The 23,971-nt window shown below is 40.2% G+C and overlaps 1 protein-coding gene across 2 annotated transcripts in view; it reads left to right on the top strand.

Annotated features, from left to right (window-relative positions):
• tspoap1 (TSPO associated protein 1) overlaps nt 1–23,971 on the top strand; it is a 136,436-nt gene that overhangs the window by 90,439 nt on the left and 22,026 nt on the right. For both annotated transcript variants that reach the window (XM_084413863.1, XM_084413864.1), the window contains 14 exons: nt 332–382; nt 532–564; nt 4,393–4,573; nt 6,777–6,854; nt 9,467–9,678; nt 11,527–11,633; nt 11,749–11,858; nt 12,864–13,751; nt 15,482–15,633; nt 16,159–16,653; nt 18,780–19,301; nt 19,765–19,923; nt 20,270–21,037; nt 22,697–22,781. In XM_084413863.1, the coding sequence (XP_084269989.1) occupies nt 332–382; nt 532–564; nt 4,393–4,573; nt 6,777–6,854; nt 9,467–9,678; nt 11,527–11,633; nt 11,749–11,858; nt 12,864–13,751; nt 15,482–15,633; nt 16,159–16,653; nt 18,780–19,301; nt 19,765–19,923; nt 20,270–21,037; nt 22,697–22,781 (3,841 nt within the window). The remainder of the gene's footprint in view (nt 1–331; nt 383–531; nt 565–4,392; nt 4,574–6,776; nt 6,855–9,466; nt 9,679–11,526; nt 11,634–11,748; nt 11,859–12,863; nt 13,752–15,481; nt 15,634–16,158; nt 16,654–18,779; nt 19,302–19,764; nt 19,924–20,269; nt 21,038–22,696; nt 22,782–23,971) is intronic.

Raw genomic sequence — 23,971 nt, 5'->3', positions numbered from 1 at the left:
ATACATACATGTATATGTATGTATGTAGAGTTCAGATGCAAAAGCCTCTAAGTGCCATCTGAAATTTTCTTCTAGAATGATCATTTTTATCAAGCTCGTATATTTAAGTTCAGTAATTTCACTTTAATATCAATGACAATTACCTATGAATTTTCATTTAAGTGAAATTACTGAACTTAAATATACGAGCCTGATAAAAATGATCATTCAAGAAAAAAAATTCAGATGGCACTCAGTTTGCACCTGAACTCTACATATTATATATATATATGATTGAATCAGATGGTTGCATGTGTTATTTTGTGCTGAAGAGTGTGTTCTGGTTCCACAGGCTCAGTTTTTTGCCAAAAGAGAACATGAAGGTGTGGTGCAGATGCTGGAGGTGAGTCTGTCCTGATCGTTTAAACTAACCGATGTGCATTAACTAAAGAAGTGTGATGAGTGGATGACAGAAACGGGACTGTTTATGGTGCTTGGGGTGTTAATGATTGTGTGTTTGTGCGTTGTTTAACTGAATTGTGTCTTTCTCAGGATCTGGTGCAGCTCGTATTGCACAGAGAGCTGGTAGAGTACAGCGTGTGCACTTCCTGTTTGATGTGATGCGTTTCCTGTCTCTCTAAACTGCATCACTGATGGTTGTATCTTCGACCTCCAGAGGGCTCTGTTTACCTACTAGTCCGGTTTATCATTTCAAAGTCCCTTGAGTTGCTGCACACGCAATAAAGCCAAAAACATAAAAAATAAGGGTACTGTAATGGCAATAAAGTATGCAAGCAACAAATTAAAAATATAATAAATTCAGCAAGGCAATAAGGCAATTGAATATGGTGTTATGGCGCTTTTATCCAAAGTGACTCTCACTGCATTTAACGTTTATAATACATCAGTGTCAGTGAGAATCAAACCCGTGATGTTGCAAGCGCTTTGAGAGTTTGAAGCTCAGATTTTTTTGTTGCATGAATGTCTTTGCATTTGTGGTATGAGGTTAGAACGAAGTATTTCACTCTGGTACCTCGCAGCTTGCTGAAAATATAGCGCATTATGAGACTCTCAGTAGATACGTTCAGCAGTGATGCGGTTCAACAGGTTCTGGATTGCAGCGTTTAATAATCTGAACTAATTTCTGCTCGGGCTGCTTGTGAAATGCATGATGTTTTCTCTCTTTCTCTCTCTCTTTGTCTTTCTTTCTTATACTCTGTGTTTTTTTGGCCGCTAACCAGAATACACTGGACTGCATGCAGGTATCAGAACCGCTCCAAAACACATTCATTAGGCCTAAAACCCTCTGTGTCTGTTTAGAGCCAAGTTAGGTTCAGTTTCTGGAGTGTGTGTGTGTGTGTGCGCGTGCGTGCTTGTTTAACTATACTTGTAAGGGCCAATTTTCCTCACTTACATAGTAAAATATTATGACAACTGACTAGTGAGGTTATTTTACTGTCTGCAGAATTTAATGCAACATAAAGCAAACTCTGCATAATTTGCGGCAGCTCACATTTTTGTCTTATTTCCTCAATTTTTCTGCAAAACAAATGTTAACCTGAGAGGGGGGAAGCAATATTAGCTTATAAAAATTCAAAATTCAGTCCAAACAAATGAATCAGTATGTGTTCAAGTGTCCTGTTGCTGCATTGCAGTGAATTCCCTTGTAAAAGTTAGAGGAATATGGAGCATCCGGTTATATGCAAGTGTTTTAAAAGGAAAGATACTTTCCGACATGAGGCCCATTCGAGCGATGGACAGGGTGATATAATATCATATTTATAATATAAATAAGGCGCTGGATCACTTGCGCAGCCGCGTCTCTATCACGCATTTTGGATGCGAAGAGGTAAAAAAGAAAATAGACAAGTGTATGTCATGAATTAATTATTTTGAATATTTAATATTACCCTTTCCATTGCTAAAATGGGCCTCATGTCGGAAAGTGTATATATATATGTGTGTGTGTGTGTGTGTGTGTGTGTGTGTGTATTATATATATATATATATATATATATGTGTGTGTGTGTGTGTGTGTGTGTGTGTGTGTGTGTATATATGTATATATATGTATATATATATATATATATATATATATATATATATATATATATATATATGTATATATATATATATATATATATATGTATATATATATATATATGTATATATATATATATATATATATGTGTATATATATATATATATGTATATATATATATATATATATATATATGTATATATATATATATATATATATATATGTATATGTGTGTGTGTATATATATATATATATATATATATATATATATATATATGTGTGTGTGTGTGTGTATATGTGTATATGTGTATATGTATATATATATATATTATGTATACTGTATGTGTGGGATGAAATGAAAGTTTCTAGTTTCTAGAGGTTAATGAAACAATTAAACTACTATGTAATACTGAAAATAATGTATATTGGGGCTAAAATTTGCTACTCCTGTTAATTGCTTCATTTCACTAGTAGATCTGAAAAATGATTTCACTGGATATGCACTTTTTAAATGCAATCACTGACAATACTCTAATAAATTGAAGACAATAGACAGTGATTATAACTGTGAAATTGTAAAAACATTAAATACTAATTTATAACATTTAAAATGTGTAGTATAATCAGTGTCACTGATCACAACAAAACAGGTTTTGTGTCCAACACAATTCTGAATATTCAGAAAAACGTAATTATGAGTATTTCTGTGCTGGTGTCACCACTGCCTCGTGCATGTGGGACCAGAACCACAGTTTCAGTAAAATATGCACAAAAAAGTATTTCCAGGTAATTGCACTCTTACTGTCACTGACACTAATTATAAGTGATTATTGGTGGGTTTTTAACTGCAAAACAGCAAAAAAATATTGCCGCAGCAAATTCTGAAAAATAAAATGAAAATACCCGCGCAATCCTGGAGTGACTGATGAATCAGCCGAAATATGTTTTTCTTGAAATCGAGTGTTTCTGTGATGGGTGGGTTCATGGGTAGAGGTTGGGTTAGGCCATAGATATCACTAACCTGAAATAAAACCAATGCAAGTCTTCCTCACAAACAAACATGTGTGTGTGTGTGTGTGTGTATGTGCTCGTGTGTGTGTGTGCGTGCGTGTCTGTGTGCACATGGTGTGTCCGCATGTGTGTGTGTGTGTGGTTTGTGAGATCTGTTTTGCAGTTTACTTAAACCACACGGCTAAAGGTGTTCACAAGGTGTTTTTGTGAGTGTTTAGCATGACAGAAGCGTCTCTACTATAGATTTTAGCACTCAAATAAAGGTTTTAAACGTGAAAGAAGGGCTAAAAACACTCCTAAAAGTTGGGTGCTATTCAGCTTTTTGGGTTTTGTTTTTCTCAGAGAGTATTTTCTGTGTAGTGTGTTAAAGTTAATTGTGAGAATTCTGAAGTTTAAATTTGACACGTGGACTTTTGAGGTGAGAGTTTTACAGGAAACCCTTTATTTTTAGGGCTGAGAGCAACAAGACTCAACAAGTGACAGTCGGCCAGCTAATGTGTGTGTGTGTGAGTGTGTTTTTGAGCCTTGTGTGCTCAGTGTGCCAGGAAACTGAACCACAGAGCCGGAAGTGAAACTAGCTCGCCGTAGTCTCACGAACTCAACCTCTCGAGCTTTGAATGCTTTACTACACGCTAGTAGTTTACACTCAGCAAAACGGCTTTAACCCTTCTCCTTTGCCTCCACTTCACTCCTTGCTTTTATTCATGAAGCTTTTTTTGTGCACATATCATGTGACTCGATGCATTAAAATTATGTAGAAAACCTACACACCAGATTTGTATGATTTTTATAGGGTTTAGGTTTCAATGACACAAATATTAAGATATATGAGAACTATTAAAATGAGTAGTCTGAATATTCCTAAATAAATAGGGCATATGATTAGTGATTTGAGCAAAGAAATAAACTCGAGTAACTTCAGCCAGTAATATTATATAATTATAAGTCACATGTCTTGTTAAGGAGAGAAGTGTTGGATTTTTCACATGTTGGATGATTTTATTTTTATAGTCTCAAACTCTTCTTGTATTCATTTAGTTATAGTTTTGTATTTTTTCTGAGATTAATATCCTAAAGTTCACAACAATGTCTTGTTAAGCACAAAAAATGATAGCTTGAAAGCTCTTATAAATATATTTGATGAACAAGCTGTAATTTGACTCTCGAGACTTGCCCAATTATAGACGCTGAATAGATGATGTCACATATTCATTGCATCATCACATGCTCTGATTGGCTAATCCCACTTTTGCAGTGCATCATTCATTGCTTTAAGCATCTGCATTTCTTCATCAAACAAACGGTTATGTTTAATCGTGAATATGAATTAATGTGTGCATGTTAATGTCGACCCTGTGTAGGCAAAGGTTCGGGAGCTGGAGGACAAATGCCGCAGTCAGAGCGAACAGTTTGGGATGCTGTCACAGGAACTGGATAAGTTTCGGGTTCAGGCCTCGAAGATCGACCTGTCGGCCCCCGGCCTGCTGTCCAGCTCCAGTCTGACCCAGCTGACCAATGGGCTCGGCCTGCCCGGTGAGACTGGTACGCTAAATTAACCCTTGTGCCTTATTATGCTACATTATCACCAAATATTGGATTCAATCCTTTTGGCATCTTGATTTCTTTCAATAACCACAGGTTTTTACAGAGCCGCTAAAGGGACCATTTCACCCCCAAAAAAATTACTTTTTGTGTGCTTACGAGAAACTATTGCGTGCACATGGTAGTTTTTTTGTGTGCTCATGCATAAAAATGTTCTGTTTATGTATACTGTCTATAACCTATTTACTTTGTGCGGCGCTGAGAGTATGGATGTGCATCAATAAATAAAGATGTATTTGCTCAAAATGTGGCTTTCGTTAGGGCAGTATACCTCTAATATCACGGCCTTATGTCCGTTTCAACGCATCCTCTGTGACGGGCGAGAAACCGCGCCGTAAAATGGCAATGAACGCAATACTGTTGTGTGCATTGTCCTATTGGCCAAACATTTTAAAAAATCTTACCATCCCCACACTTCTGAACGGTAGTCTGTCCGGCCAAAGGTAAAGTCGCTGTTCTATAAATAGGCAAATACTTAAGAGTCCATTCAAGATTGGATCATTATTGCAGAGATTATTATGTTTCTAGCATGTTATATTTGGTGTTCCGGGTCAAAAATGACTGGCCTTTTAACTTGCTTATAAATCTCTCACCAAATATTGGATTCAATCCTTTTGGCAGCTTGTTTTCTTTCAATAACCACAGGTTTTTACAGAGCCCCTAAAGCAGTGGTCTCTCAAACTCAGTTCCTGGAGGGCCACAGCTCTATCCAGCCAACTCCAACTCACACATGCTTGAAAGTTTCTAGTAATCCTGAAGACCTTGATTAGCTGGATCAGGTGTGTTTGATCAGGGTTGGAGCGAAACTGTGGCCATCCAGGAATTGAGTTTGAGACCACTGCCCTAAAGGGACCTTTGCAAAAATAAAAAATTTTTTTTTTTATAACCCTAACCCTAACCCTTTCTCTATTACAGAAACTTTTTGCTAATAGGCTACAATGCTAAATCAATACCGTGATCTATCAAATATGTGTACAATAACAATCCTCTGTGACGGGCGAGAAACCGTGACGTAAATTGGCCTGATGACGCAAATTTGCCGTGTGCATTGTCCTATTGGCCAAAAATTAAAACAATTTTACCAACCCCCAAACGTCTGAACGGTAGTCTGCCCGGCCAAAAATAAAGTCCCTGTTCTTTAAATAGGCAAATGCTTAAGAGTCCATGAATGGATCATTATTGCACAGATTATTATGTTTCTAGCATGTTAAATGTTTGGCAACAGCTCTTCTAACCCTAACTGATGGAGTGTGTAGCTTTTCATTTCTTAAACAACCATGTAGGAAGAACATCATGGCCATATTCCAGGATGACAAGGATTCATCAGGCTCAGATTGTGAAAGAATGGTTGGGAAGGGCATGAATAATCATTTTCACACATGAATCCATGAGTTTAAATTCATTGAAAGTCTTTGGGGATGTGCTGGAGGAGACTTTACAGAGTGCTGGACTCTTGCATTGGCAATACAAGATCTTGAGCAAAAATGATGCACCTCTTGATGGAAATGAATGTTGTGATATTATTTCCATCAGTTGAGGTGCATTCATTTTTGCTCAAGATCTTGTGATTCAATTTTGTATCATAATGCATGCTGGGTTTGCCTACACACTACAGTGAATAGAATTAGGCCAAAACAAGGTATCTTATGAGCTATCGTTGTATTGCTGCTGCCTACCTTTTAGTCAAGTCAAGTCAGCTTTATTTATATAGCGCTTTTTACAATACAGATTGTTTCAAATCAACTTTACAGAGATAACAGGAAAATAATGCAACAAAGTTTGTCTCTAGAAGAAAATAGCGTCATAGTCCAACTTAATAAGGTTAATTTTTGTTGTAAAAAAGGTAATTTATATATATAGCCGGTCTGGAGAAAACCGTGATGTCATCGTCCAGCTCAGTTCAGTTCTCATATAATGTTGTCAATGCTGGCAGATCAATAATATTGTTGATTATTAGATTCAATTTAATTAAAATTTTAATTTAATTAAATTTAGAGCCGCTTTTGTGTCAGGATCACACCTTATGATGCTGTATAATGCTGTCTGGGTTGGCAGCTCACTAGGTTTTGGAACGCAGCCCGAGAACTGTATGTGTAAGAGATCCATAAGTGGATTCCGTCTGCATTATCCCCTCTTTTTCCAGGCACAAATTCTTCATGGGAAGACATCGCCTTCTGGAGTTTGGAGGGTAATGAAGCCCTCTGTGATGCCTCTGAGCCTGGTACTATTGAACTTGGTTTCCTTCTAGGCTGTGTTTGTCTTGAATGGAAGACGTCACGTGTCTGCCTGCATGAATAACACATGGAGTGTGACCGTGGGCAGAAGTGGTCACATCCATGATGAATTTGTAACACGATCTGTCCTGAGCTAGAGCTGGGCGATATGAAAATATATAACCTGAGAAACAAGTCGATCATACCGCCCTGCCCTATCCTGAACCATAAAACAATCCTATATGTGATGTTGTAGACGTTCTGTGTATTGACGATGGTACTGTTTGCAGCTCTCACAACCTTGTTAATGTGAGGTTTGTATTGGTATTTGTCATATGAAAATGATCACTTGCATAATTGGTAGGACGTTGCATGAGGATTTCATTGGCTGCTTTATTCTGATGGACCAATCAGAATTCACCATGGTGATCTGCTCTCCCTGACAGCTGCTTCTTGACTATGTTCAGAATGGTTTACTACCATAGTACTTGTACTATGTTGATGACAATTGGACACTTACTAAATTAAGCGTGCAATCTAGTGAGGTCATGTGCCAAAAGTGTGGCATACTATTGCATGAAATTGCATACTGTTTCATGTACTAGTTTTAAAGTCCCCCTGCAGTCAATAATTGTATCTCTTAAAACTCATATTTAATAGTCAAAATGACACATTTAAATGTTTTTTGCTGTAAAAAAAATAATTTCTTCATGCCTTAAAATAGCTTGATTGTAACTCTACACCCTTGCAGCATTTTGAATACATGGTGCCATGAATATGCAAATTAGCCCCGCCTCCACTCACTCACTCCAGCTTGGATTACCTGATCCACTCGGTCAACTATATAGGTTTAATTCAGCCATACGTGTTTGAAGCCGAAACTGATTCAGAAGAGGAAGAGTGAATCATACAGGCTCGTCTACAAGTCCATGTATCAGAATGGAAATGCGTTTCATGTATCGCTCTCTACAACGTCGGACTCATAACGGTTACTGATATGATCAGCCTTTTGCTTGACTATGTTATCAAACAGCTAATAATGTGCTGCTAATGTTCCACAAACCATGTTCCCGTTCGCCATCTCAGTCTGCCTTCTAAAAGTCTTCTTTGCTTTGAACATCATAGAAAGTCAGTGGAGAAAGGCATATCATAACATCGAAATATATATATCATATAGCCTACATAATTCACCCGCTATATGTACCCAATTTATCCTGTCCCCTCTTAAAGGTGTTCTTGTGCTCAATGATAGGAACAGGAACACGCTCGTGACAGGATTGGTCACATGTTTGTGATAAAGGAAAGAGGAGCGTCTTTGGTTCACTGCAGTTTTAAGGAGAAAATACTCAGCAATGGTGTTGACTTATGAATTTACACATGGTTTGTCTTAAAGCACATTAAAAACACCACATAAACAACATTAAAACTTGATTTTCTCCACTGGGGGTCTTTAAAACAGTACTGTATGCAGTATGTACTACACAGTCTACTGTAAGTACTCCATTCTGAATCCCAACATTGTCCTAATCTCCTACTGTATATGTGGATGCATTATTACATGTTTATCATGCAAATCTAACAGCATGTTTAGATGTTAACACGCATAGAAAGCACTTTTGTGTTTTTATTTGCCTCATTCTGATTAATCCACTGCAATATAAGGAAGTCTTTTTAATGTTGCTGATGGAAATGCTCAGTGAAATGTCTGAATGGCTCAGATTGCCATTCATTTTAAAGCAGGCGAGCGATGAATAAATGTAAGCAGAGGTGAAGGATGTGCACTATGACCGGCATGTCGATCACAGCGTGACTAGAGTCACCAATACACACAGATAAATCAGACCGACACATAAACACATGCTTGTGAACTCTCAAAGCATTATGTGCACACATACATATCTACATGTTGAACTGTTTTTTGAGAACTTACCTTGTATGCAGGGCCTAAAATTAACACTCGCCAAGTGCCAAATGCGGGGAAAAATTGGTGTTGGCGAGTATATGAAATATTTGTTTTAGTTTCTAGTAATGCAATATTATAAAAACATAAACAAATGTGAACAATTCTTAGGGACGGTTAACAGGCCAGCGCTGCATCGTCACGAAAGTTGAAGCCAATTGAAATATTCAAGCGCAAGAAGATGTGAAAGGGAACTCAATTCTTTACTCGCTGTGTGTATGTTTTCTTTGCACAAACATCCCCCAAAAAAAGAAAGAAAACACGTGTATCATCATATTGGATCCGTGCAGCGCTAATATTCCTGCTGCCGTCTCTATAATAACGTTAATCAAACAACAGAAGACAAAGAGAAAATTCACTCGCTGTTCTTGACTGAATAACTTTTGTAACTTTAATCTACGTTTAGTTTATACAGTATTTTACGTTTGATTACTTTATTACATTTCTGTACCTGAAAATTGTCATGCAAACACATTTATGCAAAACCGGCTAGTAAGAAATATTTACTTTTTCTAAATAATTTTCTTAAGTCACTGACCATTGGCATGTGTGGCATGAAGTTAGTTTGAGGCCCTGCTCATATGTGTTCCACTGAAGAAAGTCAGTCATACTGGTTGCATTTCCCTACACTCACTGCATGCTCTCCTCTGTCTCTGTTAGATGTGGCTGCGGTCTTGCGGACGGGCTCCACTCCACATGCGGCCGAACTGTCCCGTCCCGAGCGCTCACCGACCACCAAACATCGAGAGCTGCCTGCCATCAGCGTGAAGTCCGGCTCCACGTCCAGTCCCAGGTCTGAGACCACGCACCTCTCGCCCAAATCCGCTGGCTCTCGCCCGGCCAGTCCCCGAAAGGCCAGCCCTACACATGAGGTGAGAGAAACTACACCACTACACACACAACACAACTAAAACTAGCACAAAGAATTTATAGAAATTGAAATAAATAAATAAATGTTAAATAAATTGTTAACTTAAATTAAACTTATTTTATTTCAGTTAGTTGCCCATGTTATTTAAATAAAATGTATAAAAACTAAATAGACCTATAAAAAAAATGAAAAATGTAAATATAATTCAATCAAAATAAATAAAAAATATTTGAAAATATAAAAAAAATCGAAATATTAATAAATGCTGTAATAGTATATTGATGATACTAAAATAACACTGCTAACAAGATCATATCTTTACACGGGTCGGAATAAACTGGGACTTAATGGGTCAACATGTCTTAAACGGCTAAATAAAAAAAGTTACAAACTTAGAGACACAGTTATTTCTTTCACTCCACTTTTTTGTGCAGGATTATCTAGAATGCAGATCATTTGTTGGGTTCTTTCTGGGTTGAATTTGATGAATGACCGGGTTGAGTGTGCCTTCACGCTGTGAAGTTAAAAACTGGTCCCGGGTCAGAGTTCAGACGCTCTCCGGCGCGCGTGCAGCTGTCTAAAGCTGATATTCAGTGAGATAATCCTGTGCAGTGCTGGATTATGAAGGTCGTAGTAGTTGTAAGTGATTATCCATAAAAGGTTTTACCCTTTAGCTATAAATACTGCTTCAATTTACATGGGTCAGTTTACTTCTTACTCACAGCATCACTATATTTAGATGATTTCAGATGCTGACACTGCAAGTTTACCAAGGGACAGACCTGTTATCATTATTATTTACTAATAAACGTTCTACATGTGGTGCATAATGTGAGATGCTGGTATTTGCCAGTGGTGACATGCATAAGTAAATAAGAGCAATGTATGCATAGTTTTTAGATTAGTTGAATTGTCTTTTTGAGTTTTGCTCATGGTTTTTGAGGATGAGGTTGTTATGCAATCTGTCCATCCTGACATCTTTGTAATTAGATGCACTATATGGACAAAAGTTTTGGCTCTCACCTTTTAATTCTTGAATTCAGGTGTTTCAATCAGGCCCTGTTTGCACCTGGTATTAAGATGCGTTTAGGTCGATCGGATCACAAGTAGACGAGGGATGCTTCTATCTTTGTGGGAACTTTTTGGGAAAGGCCCTTTTCTATTCTAGCATGACTGAACCCCAGTGCATAAAGCAAGGTCCATTTGACCTGTCCGCACAGAAGTCCTGACCTCAACTCGTTTGGGATGAACTGGAACGGAGATTGCGAGCCAGGCCATCTTGTCCACAATCAGTGCCTGACCTCACAAATGCTCTATTGGATGAATGGGCTAAAATTCCCACAGAAACACTTGTGGAAAAGCCTTCCCAGAAGAGTGCAGCTGATATGGCTGAAGCCAACTCAATATTAATGTCTATGTATGAAGACATGGTATTGCAATGTCATTACAGTCCCTGTTGGTGTATAGGTCAGGTGTCCCATTCCTTTTGTCCATATAGTGTAGATTCCATAGTGTTTAATTGGAAACACAACCTTTTACCTCAACAACAAAACATCTGGGAATTAAAAGTATATCCGTTTTTTTGGTTTTATAATCCTACCTATGCACAATTAGATAGTTATTTGCATTATATTATTTGCATATAGCAGTGTTTTTCCCTGCTGTAACTCATTTGTGACATTTCAAGATCCACAAGTTGAGAATTACCGTACTGGTTTCTGTTCAAAGAAGAGGTCAACTTTGTTTTAGATCCAAATTGCAATACCAAATTCATTCATTTTTCATATTTCAATCATCCATTTAATATTTAATTAATCTCAGATTGAGTATTTGTGTGTGTGTGTTTCAGGTGGACACTGCTAGTGAAGTTGAGGAGCTGGATATTGACGTTTCTCCAGCGCCGTATTCGGTCAGTAAAGGAGCAGCTAAACTCCAGGTCTTCATTGCACGTTACAGGTAAACACTATTATACTTATTTAATGATTTCTGCTTTCAGCATGTACTAAACTGCCACAAGCATCAAACAAATTACACACTTTAAATGTTGGCCTGTTTTTATTTCTAAATGCAGCTACAATCCCTATGATGGTCCTAATGATAACCCGGAGGTTGAGTTGCCCCTCACAGCGGGAGAGTACATTTACGTCTATGGAGACATGGATGATGACGGCTTCTATGAGGGTGAGTTTATTCATTGTTTTTTTTATAAGATAAATGAGACCAAATTAAATGTCAAAATTCCCAGTAAAAATTCAGTAAATGCACTGAATAAAAAACAGATCTCAGATTTTTTTAAAAAAAAATTTATTTTGAACTAGCATTAGCTGTTGAAATAATTTTTAACTAGACTAGTGAAAAATAGACGTGATCAGACTTTTTTTTTTTAATTAATAAAAAAAAAATCAATTAATTAATAAATTTTAATAGATAATAAAAGGTTTTCATAAATATGTATGTATGTGTATGTGTGCATGTATGTCTGTGTATGCGTGTGTTCGTGTGTGTATGTGTTTGTGTAAGTATGTGTGGGTGTATGTATGTGTGCATGCATCCATGTATGTGTGCGTATGTCTGTGTGCGTGTATGCATGTGTGCATGTAAGTATGTGTGCATGTGTGTGCGTTTATGTATGTGTGCGTGTATTATATGCATGTGTGCGTGTATGTTTGTGTGTGTGTATGTCAGTGGGCGTGTGTAAGTATGTGGGCGTGTATGTGTGTGTGAGTGTATGTGTGTGTAAATATGTGTGCTTTTATGTATGTGTAAGGATGTGTGCATATATGTTTGTGTGGGTGCATGTGTGTGTGCGTGTATGTATGTGTTCATATATGTATGTGTGGGTGCGTGTGTGTGTGTGTGTGTGTGTGCGTGTAACTGTGTGCATGTATGTATGCGTGCTTGCATGTTTGTGTATGTGTGCATGTACTGTATGTATGTATGCTTGCATGCATGTATGTACATGTATTTATGTATGTGTGCATGTATATATGTATGTATGTATGTATGTACACTGTGTACTAAAAGGTCATAACCAACTACTCAACACACTCTAGCATTGTGGTAGCGAGTTTACCTCTGAAAATGTAAAAATCATATTTGCTATTCAAATTTAAAAAAATCTACTTTAAATTTCCTTCATCAACTCTACCGTACCTATAACTAACACTATTGTGTTAAACCATTTAGGTGAGCTGATGGACGGTAGAAGAGGCCTCGTTCCCTCCAACTTTGTGGAGCGTGTGTCGGACGACGACTTCATGAGCTCACACCCTCACCAGGCTGGCGATGTGTCCCATAATTCCTTCCAGGAGAGCAGCTTTCACAGCGGCAGTGAGCGGCTACATCAACATCACTTACGTTTCGCCCCCAGCACCTCCGAGAGGACGGAGACCTCCACGACAGCCTCAGCTCCCGGTGACAATGCCAAAGCCAACCCCACTAACCCTGCCCTGGCCGTCCCGCTCACCAACGGCTTAGACTTGGATCTAGAGGAGGTGGGGGTGGACACTGTGCCTTACCCCCGCAAGCTAACACTAATCAAGCAGCTAGCCAAGAGTATCATCATTGGCTGGGAGTCTCCGCTAGTCCCGTCCGGCTGGGGTTCAGTGTTTAGCTATAATGTCTACGTGGACCACGAGTTGCGGATCAACGTGCCATTTGGTACCCAAACGAAGGCCGTTCTGGAGAGGCTGGATTTAGCGCAGAAAGCATATCGGATTGCAGTGCAGAGTCTGACGGAGCGCGGGAACTCGGACCAGCTGCGTTGCAGTATCCTCGTTGGGCGGGACGTGTGCGTGGCGCCGACTCAACTGCGCGTCGAACGTGTAACGGCTACCTCGGCCAGCCTGACCTGGCTACCTAGCAACAGTAACTACGTGCACATTGTGTCTTTGAATGACGAAGAGTGTGAGCTGGTAAAGGCGGGATGCTATTCACTGTGCCTCAGTAACCTCACACCCAACCTGAATTACAGCGTTAAAGTGGAGGCCAGGCCGCACCGCACAGCCTGGGAACTACCGCCGGAGTGCCGAGAACGCAAAACCGCAGTGACCTCTTTCACAACCCTGACTGCAGGTGAGAAGCAAAGATGAAACCGGAAACTAGTGTATAGGAGCTTTCGCACTGGGTAGTTCAAGGAACTTAGTTATAAGAACTAGCCTCCAGGGTGGTTACCCGAGAACTAATTGTTCCCTTAGGAACGTTTTCCTGGTTGCATTCAGGAACTCTGTAGGAGCCTTCATGCCAGTAGGAACTCTGAAGTAATGTAAGCCGCGCTTGTTGTTGGGACTTTTATTTTGACGGTGCTCCGGACTTTTATTTTGAACGTCAGCCAGAGCCTGAGGACACAGTGCTCGCATTATCCATGTTCATTAGTTTACGATCTAACAGTCCTGTCTAATACGTTATACATTCACATGCGTTTGGCCAATCAGCGCACACTAACGTCCCTGATAGTTCCTATAGTGCTGGTTTAGACCCTACTCTGAAGTAGGAGCTAAATGAGTTCCTCCAGGTGGAGTTCCTAGAACTAAAATCATTCCTAGTTCCTGCGGTGCGAACACGCCAAAATCCAGGTACTTCCACCAATAGTTCTAGGAACTATGAAAGGGTTCCTCCTGTGTGAAAGCCCCTTATGTATATGGTACTCAACCAGAATACGTATTTTGCTACCGCGGGACCGACAAATGCATTTTCAGCTTTTGACTGCTAAATTTCGCTTTAACCATAGACTTCAAGTTATCAGGCAAACGTATCAAAGCGCATTTTCGCGAGTAACAGTCAACCTTGCATTCCCAATGGGCTAGAACTGACAGTTGCAGTCGGAGGAGAATCTATAAGATAAACTGTAGTTAAATTCTGCATGAAACAGAAGTTATGGTTGAAATCATATAAGTTGATAATATAAAAAAAAAAAAAAAGAAATATATCCAAGTGAAACAGCTAGTCAAACAAGAAAAAAATGTGGGGCGGGGCTTGATTTGGTAAATTGGGAATTGATTGGATGGTTGTGGTTTGCTATTGGTGGATCTCATGTGAGTGACAGGTTGTCCCGCCCTCACCATAAGAGAAGAGAAGAGATGTCGCTGCAAAAGGGAGGGAAGTTAGTTTGCAATGCACAATTTAAAATGATGTGCACAGATAAATCATTTATAATAATAAACACTGCAGTATTCCATTAAAAAACAAGAATTTCATGGTGACTTCATATTCACAAATAATTCTTATTCACAGGAGCAAATTTGGCAGTACTTTATTTTACAGTCCAGTTCCCCATGTACATACTATGTACGTAGTATGTATTTGACTCTGAACCTAACCCTAACCTATGTAGTTACCTTATATTAACCAGTGCTTTTTTAGATAAATGCACGTAATTGAGCTTATGTGTATGCACTTGATAGAATTCAAGCAGCATAAGTAAACGGCAAGACGTATATGCTTTATGTTAATATTATCACCACATTATTTGACAAGCGGTGGTTATTGGCATTTTGGTTGACTGCCTACTTTACTAGTATATGAAGTATATGGAATGCTTCTAGCTATTTTGTTTCATTTCAGAATATATCAGGATGTAATTCGTAATATAAACGGCATAATAGATTGGCATAAACTAAAGAGTTTAAAAAATAAGAGTGGTTGGAGACATTAGCTAAAAGAAATCATCATTGGAATAGCATTCACTGATGAAACGCTCACAATAAAGACCGGGAACAACATGTATTAAGAAAGAGTACATTTTTATTTTATGTTAACTTCAACATTTCTAGGTTTGAACTTTGACCCTTTGCTTTGTCCCCAAGGTCCTCCTGATGCTCCTCTGGATGTGCAGTTGGAGCAGGGCCCGTCTCCGGGAATAGCTCAGATCAGCTGGCTGCCTGTTACTATAGATGCTGCCGGGACGTCCAATGGTGTCCGAGTCACTGGCTACACCATCTATGCTGACAAGAAGAAGGTGAATGACTGTGACCAATTTGCATAATCTTAACAAAATAACAAAGAGAATCTTTAAGTGCTCATCATATATGTTCCTTCTTCAATAGTTTAAAGTCCTCCTTAAATGACAGTGAACAGTCTCAAAGTTTCTGATGTCACAAACTACCTTGTAACCAATCAGGTCAATGAGTGATCGACAACGATCGATCTCTGAGCTGCTGTGAGTGAGTGGAGGCGGGGCTCATTTGCATATTCATAGAACTGTGTATACTAAATGAGGCAGGGGTGTAGAGTTATATTCAAGCTATTTTAAGGCATGAAAAAATAATTCAAGGAAAAACCGCTTAAATATGTCATTTGGTGATCAAAGATGAGTTTTTAGGGATAAAATTATTGACTTCAGGGGGACTTTAATAGTGTGCACTTCATGAATATCCGGAGTAAGCAGAGCTTAAATCTTGATGTTACTTAAATTTGAATTCACAAATTAATTTCCATTATTTCAGAGTGTTCATCGTGACTTAACTATTGCTTCTGTCTTCAGGTATTAGAGGTGTCGTCGCCCACAGCAGGCAGCGTTCTGATTGGTCCATCTCAGATTCAGACGTTACAGGCGGCCCATGAGCTCACCGTCCGAACCATGTCAGCTTTTGGCGAGTCGGTGGACTCATTGTCGGTGAATGTGCCCGCCAAATTGCCTGCCATCATGTCCGGTGCCTCATTGCCTCAATGCCAGTCTTTGCCAGCTACCGCCAGTGTCCTCATGGCCAGTGCCAATCCAGACCCTGCTGTTTGTGCCACATCTCTCTCTGCTGCCAAAATGCCCATTCTGCCACACGCTGCTACACTAGACGAGCACACCATTGGTCCTGTTCGGGGAGTCTATGTCAACACGCCCAAAGCAGTCACTTGTGAGGTGCCTCCTTCTCCTGCGTCCTATGTAGAAGCCTGGGCAAACCCAACATCAACTGCAGCGCTGACGACTACAATGGCAGCACAAGAAGCACTGTCACTATGTGCCTCGCATACTAACTCAACGGTGGGTCTCAACTAAATTTCTGCTTGTCTACAGTTTTAGTCACTGCTCTGTGCAAGTAGTCATTTAGCAAACACTTTAAGAGCCAAAAAAAAACATTGTAAACGTATGCGTTTCTTTATTCTGTGAAACACAAAAAAATAATGTGTATATGTATGCTGTTGAGATCCAAAAATGACAAAAAAAAGCAACACCAAATTTATCATAAAAGTAAACAGTAGTGTTGCATAATGAACAGACCATTTTTCACTGTAACTCTGGGGCGTCTCCTCTTGCCCTATTTATAAATAGTCAAACTCAAAAGAGGTTTGAGAACTACAGAGGAAGTAAGACTTAAGTTTTATAAACCATGTAATATAATGCCCTCAGTTAATTTTGTTGTTTGGAAAATAGCCAGGACATTCCACTTTTTTCAGATCTGATTTTTGGTTAAGACCAGTAACCTTTTGAAGCCCTGCTCTAAGCTTTAGCCACTGCATTTGGTCCTACTCGACCCACTTCTATTTCGATTCGAACGGGTCTCTCCGGCATGGGAGGCAGGCATGCTAACAAGTACGCTAAAGACCACAGCCTCTAGTGCCAGTCGCAAGCACACCGCTAGAGGCCTCTTTAGTTTTACACTCACAGCTCTTACTAGCTTGCCTCCATTACACTAACCCTTCTAAACCTTACTCCCATCCGGGTCACGGCACCAAATCTAATCCGATCGGGATTTGAACTGGGGTCTCCGGCATAGGATGCAGGCTTGCAAACAAAGACGCTAAAGACCGCAGCCTCTAGAGTCAATCGCTAGCATGCCTTTTGAGGCCAGGGGAGTGACTTTTACACACACCGCTCCTACTAGCTTGCCTCTGTTGCACTCACTCTCATACGGGTCACGGCACCAAATGTAACTGGTCCTACTCAACGCACTCCGCGCTTGCCTCCATTACACATTAACCCAATTTCATGTGGAGTATAATGTAGAACTGTTTCAGTTTATATATAGGCCTGTCGCGATAGTCAATAAATCAATTAATCGCACGATAAAAAAAAATGAGCTCGATAATTTTTCCGGCCGCGATAATTCCATTTGCATGCTTGTTTGTTTTCCTCTCTATCAAAGAGACTGGATGACCACTCTCGGTTCCTTAGCGTATAGGAGGAGTGAACCCTCTTGTCAGTTGCATGGTCATTGTGTGGGGAGGCGGCGCTTGTCAGTCACATGGTATTTGTATGGGAAAGCGGGACTGCTTGCGGCGACTGCCGGGAGAGAGAGAAGACGCTAGTTGTGAGTTGGAGGGAAAAAAAAGAAAAAGATGGAATTGGTTTCAAAGCCAAACGCGACAGCGAGCCCGATCTCATGAAAATGCGTATCTACACCACGAATGTTATTTCTCGTGCCATTTATACACCAAAAATAGTTTTTGCGTGCATATGATACGCACTTTATGGCGTGTAATACGCACGCACTCCTCACCCCTAATCCTAACCAAGTATTTTCAGTGCGTAGCATATACACGCAATAAAGTGCGTCTCCGTCTTCCCGACAGTACACAATCACTCAGGCATTTAGTCGACAAAGTAACAGAAGGACAGTGCAAAATGGTGCACTATGGCCTGTTGAGGCTTTTTTTATTTGTTTACAAAGGTCCTTACTGGCAGTTTTGCCTGTTATGGAATGTATCACTATTTATGTCTGAGCCTAATGTTTAATATTTTTTGAAGTGCAATTTTGATTACATCTATTTTATTTATTGTTTTTGGTATTTATTCAAGTGAATTTTTTTGTTAACAGACACTGAGAGTCCATTGCTTTTATTGTTTTTGGTTGTTTTGTTCATTTTTTGTGGATATTTAAAATGTTTTCCGTTTTCAATGTTTAATATTCTTTAGAAATAAAAGTTAATAGATCTCTGAAAAGTTGTACCTGCATTATTATGCCATTATCATTATATTAGATGAAAATGGTCTCAGAACGTCAATATTATCGTTTATCGGACAATTTATCATCCAGCAAAATTTGTTATCGTGACAGGCCTATTTATATATAATGTCTGTGTGCAGAGATATTGGATGTAAAGTTTTTCTTTAGGGTTGGGAATGAGTATTTTATCTGTTTGAGTAGTAAAAGTGTTATCCATCAACAGGTGAGTGTATCTGCACCCATGGTCACACCTGCACCTGTGGTCATGCCTGTGCCTGTTGCCACACCAACGTCCATGGCTGTACCTGCTCCCTTGAACACACCAGTACACATGCCAGTGTCCATGACAGTGCCAGGTCCTGTGGTTGTGCCAGCACCTGCCACCATGCCTGGGCCCATTCCTGTACCTGTTGGTGTACCTGCATCAGTGCAAGTGCAGTCCAGTGTGGCCCCTGCAGCGCTTAACCCCAGCAGAGAGACAGACAGCCCAGGAGTCCAACGTCCTGTTGCCTCCCTCTCTGAATTCCTGGAGGACCCCCGTGCCAAACTTCATACACCGCCACCAATTTACACATCCCCCAAAGTCAACATCCCAGGAAAGGACCCTCTTAATATCCCGGATACGCACCCACTGAGGCCACCCAATCCATCGCCTTTTGAGTCAGAGCCTGAGGAGGACAGGGAAAACACCAGGCTTGTGTCCATGGAGGAGTTCCTGCGGCCTGTACCTCAACCTCATATGAAGGTCTGTTTCCAAACCAAATCAGGAGACCATATGTGTACCTGTGCAATTAATTTCATTTTATACTGCACTTTTTTTGAATATCTTTCTTTCAGATCTAATCTTGATATACAAATTTATTCCATCAGAGAAACACCTTTTGATGCATGAACTGTGTGTCTTGTTACTCTGATGTGAACTTTTGAGTAATTAATGAATTCATTTAAACATTATGTGTTGTGCTAGTGAAGTAGTGTCCAGTTCTGCTCCTGGAGGGCCACTGCCCTGCAAAGTTTAGCTCCAACCCCAATTAAACACACCTGAAACGGCTTATCAAGGTCTTTGGAATTACTTGAAACTTCCGGACAGGTGTGTTGGAGCAAGTTGGAATTAAACTCTGCATGAAGGTGGCCCTCCTGGAATGAACACCCCTGACCTAGAGTCTCAGAAACCTGTTGAAATTGTTGTATCTTTTGTACTCTATCAGGTATATGCTAGTGGTCTTTTAGACCCTCCCCCAGACTATCAAGGGGAGAGCAGTCGGTCTGATCTGTCAGACATACTGGAGGAAGAGGAGGAAGATCTGTACTCTGAGACTATCACTGACGTCCCCTCCAGAGGTTACGGTACAGCTCATAAGGGAAGGGTATGTAGATGCACATGAACACGTAGTATTCCTCAGTGAACCTTTGGACAAAATGTTGAGTCCTTTTGCGACATGGCAAGTTCTGATTGGTTGTAATTGTGCCGTGTGATACAGCATTTTTGCTTTTGGTGTGGACAGGCAAATTACTCAAGTAGAAACTTGTTAGGATACAAAGTTAGCCATACTTTTATGTTCTTTCTGTTTCTGTTGCATTTTAATTTTCTTGTTTCTTTTTCTTGTTTTCTTCTATTTTCAACTTTTGCCACCAAACAAAACCAACCTTTGTCCTCATCTGCATGTTTTCAATCTATCGCCTTGTCCTTTCCTATTTCTAAAACAACCCCAGTGTGAAATGTGGGAAACTGATAGTGATGAAGAAATTTTGGAGAGGATTATAAAGCTCCCCCCTCAGGTCTACCACAACAAACAGCTCTTCAGCATCCCAGAAGTCACGGAAGAGGAAGACAACACAGAATCAGAACCCTATACTAGACGTTCCCCAGGCCGGACTGCTTCAGGCAAGGGCCACCAGAGTGGACGCGAAGGTCGCCGACATTCTCCCTTCCACCAAAATCATGGACATAAAACTGAATCTGAATCGCCCGTAGTGAGGTACAAAGGGACAGCGCCAGTCAGGACTAGACCCAGAGTGCACTATGCTGACACAGTGGACACCATCAACTATCAGGATGAGGAGGAGGAGGTGGAGTTGGACTCTGATAGTAGCCTGTACGCTGGGCCTAGTTCTGGAAGTGTGGGTGTGCGCCGCACACCACACAAAGCACATGGCGATCGACTCAGGAGAGAGGCCTTACTCCGTAGCCAGATGTCTTCAGATCTCCTTGGCATTTTGGCATCTTCAGGAACAGGGCAGGGACCGTATTTAGTTAGCAAGACCGTACACCGTGTAAAGTCGCCCACTGGACCCTCGACAGAGATTGACGTAGAGTATGGAACTGATAATGATGAGGAGCAACGGCTGTTTGACCCTGGAGAAGTGGTGTTAGACCAGATGAGCTCTGAGTGGTGGGTGGAGGGTGGTAACAATGAGTACCACAACCTGCCCCTGACATGCAGATCCCAGCCAGAGCTGCCCCCAAGCAACCGCTCATGGGTGGGTTGTCCTCTGTCCATCTGTCTCCTGCTGTCCCTTAAGACGCTCTCTTTGAGAAACCTGCCCATCCCTTTAGGACATGGCTGAAACCTTTTGCGTCCTAAAAGCGAAGATGAGCGCTGGTTTGCACCCACATCATTTGCTATTCTTATCAGTTCCCTGTAGCTTAACTTTTCCAACTTGCAGTATCATAGTTGGAAGGCTTAGAATGTTTTCTTGAATTTAGCTATGACAATCTTAAGAAATTGAGCAATTCTGGTTCTAGTTCCACTTAATGATTTCATTAAGTTTCCTTTTAGTAATTTTGAGAAAAAGTGGACAGTATTATTGCATTCACTACCCGAGCACCTCTGATTTGTATATTGCATGTTAAGTTGTTAAGGAAGAATGCAGGAAGGAAGTTAAGGAAGAACGTTACAGAACTGTTAATGTAACCGAAAGTCTGAACGAAACCAAACGTCCGTTCTGAATAAGACGTGGTTCTCGATTCCAAACTCTACATGGAGTTAATTTACCACATATGATGTTAAGTGGTTATTGCGCTACATGGGATTCCACCAAGTACACAGTGACTCCCCAACACTAATTTTACTGTGGATGCAAAAGGTTTAAGCCTGTACATCTCGTTCCTTGCGTTTGGTTGTGTACCCTACACCCTTTCTCCCAGTCTCTAGTCAAGGCATCTTCATATTTGTAGTTGTGTAGCTGACAGCACTGCTCTATGTATTTGTCCTACATCTTACTGTACTCTTTCCAGTGTCAGAATGTTGCTATGCTAAGGCCTTGGCTTTCCATTACCGCTCAACAGGTTTACTTGCTCTAGTGCATCTCCTTTCCTTGATATTAATGGGATGCTTCTTGCCCCACATGTTGTCAAGGTTGTCCAGAGAATGCTTAAGCGGTTAAAGCAGAGACTGGACAATACAGATGTGCTGTGTGAAACTGTATGTTGTACCTGCAAAAGGGATCTCCATGTTGTTCTTATAATTCCTCTGTGTTGTTATGGAGAACAACCTTAAGTGCTTCTGCTTTTTATCTGGAATCAAATGTTGCTTAAACAATAGTTTTTACGTGTCAGTGTGAGTGTGCGTGTGTTTCAGGGCTCCAGGCTAATTGCTGATTCAACAAAAACGTTTGCATCAATTGCATCAATCTACAGTATTTGCCATTAGGCATAGACACCAAATATTCATAGACACACTTCATATTGTGAAATTATGTGGCTTCTTTAAATACTCTAGAAAGGTGCACAAACACAGAAACAAATACTTGGCCAATGCAATCGCAGTCAGTTGTAAATAGCTAGATAGCTTGAAGCTAGAATAGTTTTGTAGACAATGTTTCAGATCTTGTGGTTAGCAGGTAGTAAGCTAAGTAAACTTCACACTGGAACACGGACTACTGCAAATGTTCCAAATGCAAGCTTGGCAATTCATATATTATGGACTGTTATTTGCCAAGTAAAAAATATAACGTGGCCCCAAAATGCTTTATTAGCAGCAAGTGGCTCACAAGTGATTGTTCTAGTCTGGAGCCCCTAGTGTTCATATGTGGTATTACATGCAGTTTGTGTGATGGTGCTGTCATCCCACTGTGATGTTCGTCAGTGACTGTTTCCCACCATTGTCATCATCTAACTGTTTGTTTCTCTTACATTAGGAGGCAGCTGGAAGAGAAGATCCAGGTGCAACGTGGTGCGATGTCACTCAAAAATCAGCACGCTCTGAAATTAGACTGCATAGAGGTGAGACTCTCTCACTTCCCTCTCTCTCACTATAGAAGCAGATTAACTCTAGACAGCTTGTCATGACACAGGAGGAATTGACAACTATGAAAATAGCTTCCGGGATAATACCTGACCACTGTGTACTGCATACAGCTCTCGTTTAGATCACATCCATCTCAGACTCTTCCCAACCCACCCAACTTTAGACTGCCCTTCTTCTCCAAATGTACTTTCAGCCACACCCACATGTGTGTCAGCCCACTCTAAATTGGGACGACTTTTGTTCCTAATAAGTATTGTTTTCTGAGACTGATTTATTGCTCATTCGTAGGGTTATTGATTTGATTAAACCTAAACCTAGGCACATAAATTGCCTTGGAACTCGCTTGTTGAGGAATGCTTTCTATGTGATCAGATGCACATTTAATTTTATTTAAAACCCACAAATTTGCATTGGTGGAGAGTCGAGCCATGTCTAGTGACCATAGTAGCATAGAGATTTTGAAGTGGACAACTAATATACACCATTGCACTATATTTGACAACATTTTTGAATCTGTGTTTCCTTTGACAACATCCCCAAAAGGAGGTTTTCCCAAAGGTAGCACATTTTTTCTGGATATTTGCCCTCAAATGTGACTCACAGAGGTTGTGGAATGACCTCCTTTCTTTGCCCTGCCCTTGATTGTTGCTACAGATGGTCTTGATCCTCACTAATGAGATGAGCACATCTCACTGCTGGAGCTTAACACGAACACGACAGACACCCATTACCACCACTGATCATGCATCTCTGTTTTACACTGTATTCCTTACCCCGCCCCCTTCCAACTCATCCAGAAACTGGAATACGATCCTGATGAATTCAGGGTGCTGACCCTCGACCTCTTGACCTTGAGTCCGCCTGTCAGACTCCAAAGTACAGAACAGCAGTTTTATTTTGCATACATGTCCAATATATAGGACAGGTGGTTTTGGGTGGGGGCATTTGTGTTTGCTTTACATTTATTTACAGTTTGCATTTTCATTTATTTATTTAGTAGACACTTGGGTGACTTAAATTAATACATTTTTATCTACAGTCTCCTACAGTTGAATCAATTCATGCAGTAATCGATCAATTGGCACAATTGAATCTGAGCTGCTTATCAATATCAGTAAGAACCTTATTACAAATTGAGCACCAATAATGATGGAGCATATTCAAA

Source organism: Rutilus rutilus (assembly GCF_951802725.1).
Source record: "Rutilus rutilus genome assembly, chromosome: 7".
In the NCBI taxonomy this organism is placed as follows: Eukaryota; Metazoa; Chordata; class Actinopteri; order Cypriniformes; family Leuciscidae; genus Rutilus; species Rutilus rutilus.
The sequence above is the reverse complement of the archived record's forward strand: the minus strand, read 5'-3'. Positions and strand labels throughout refer to the sequence as shown.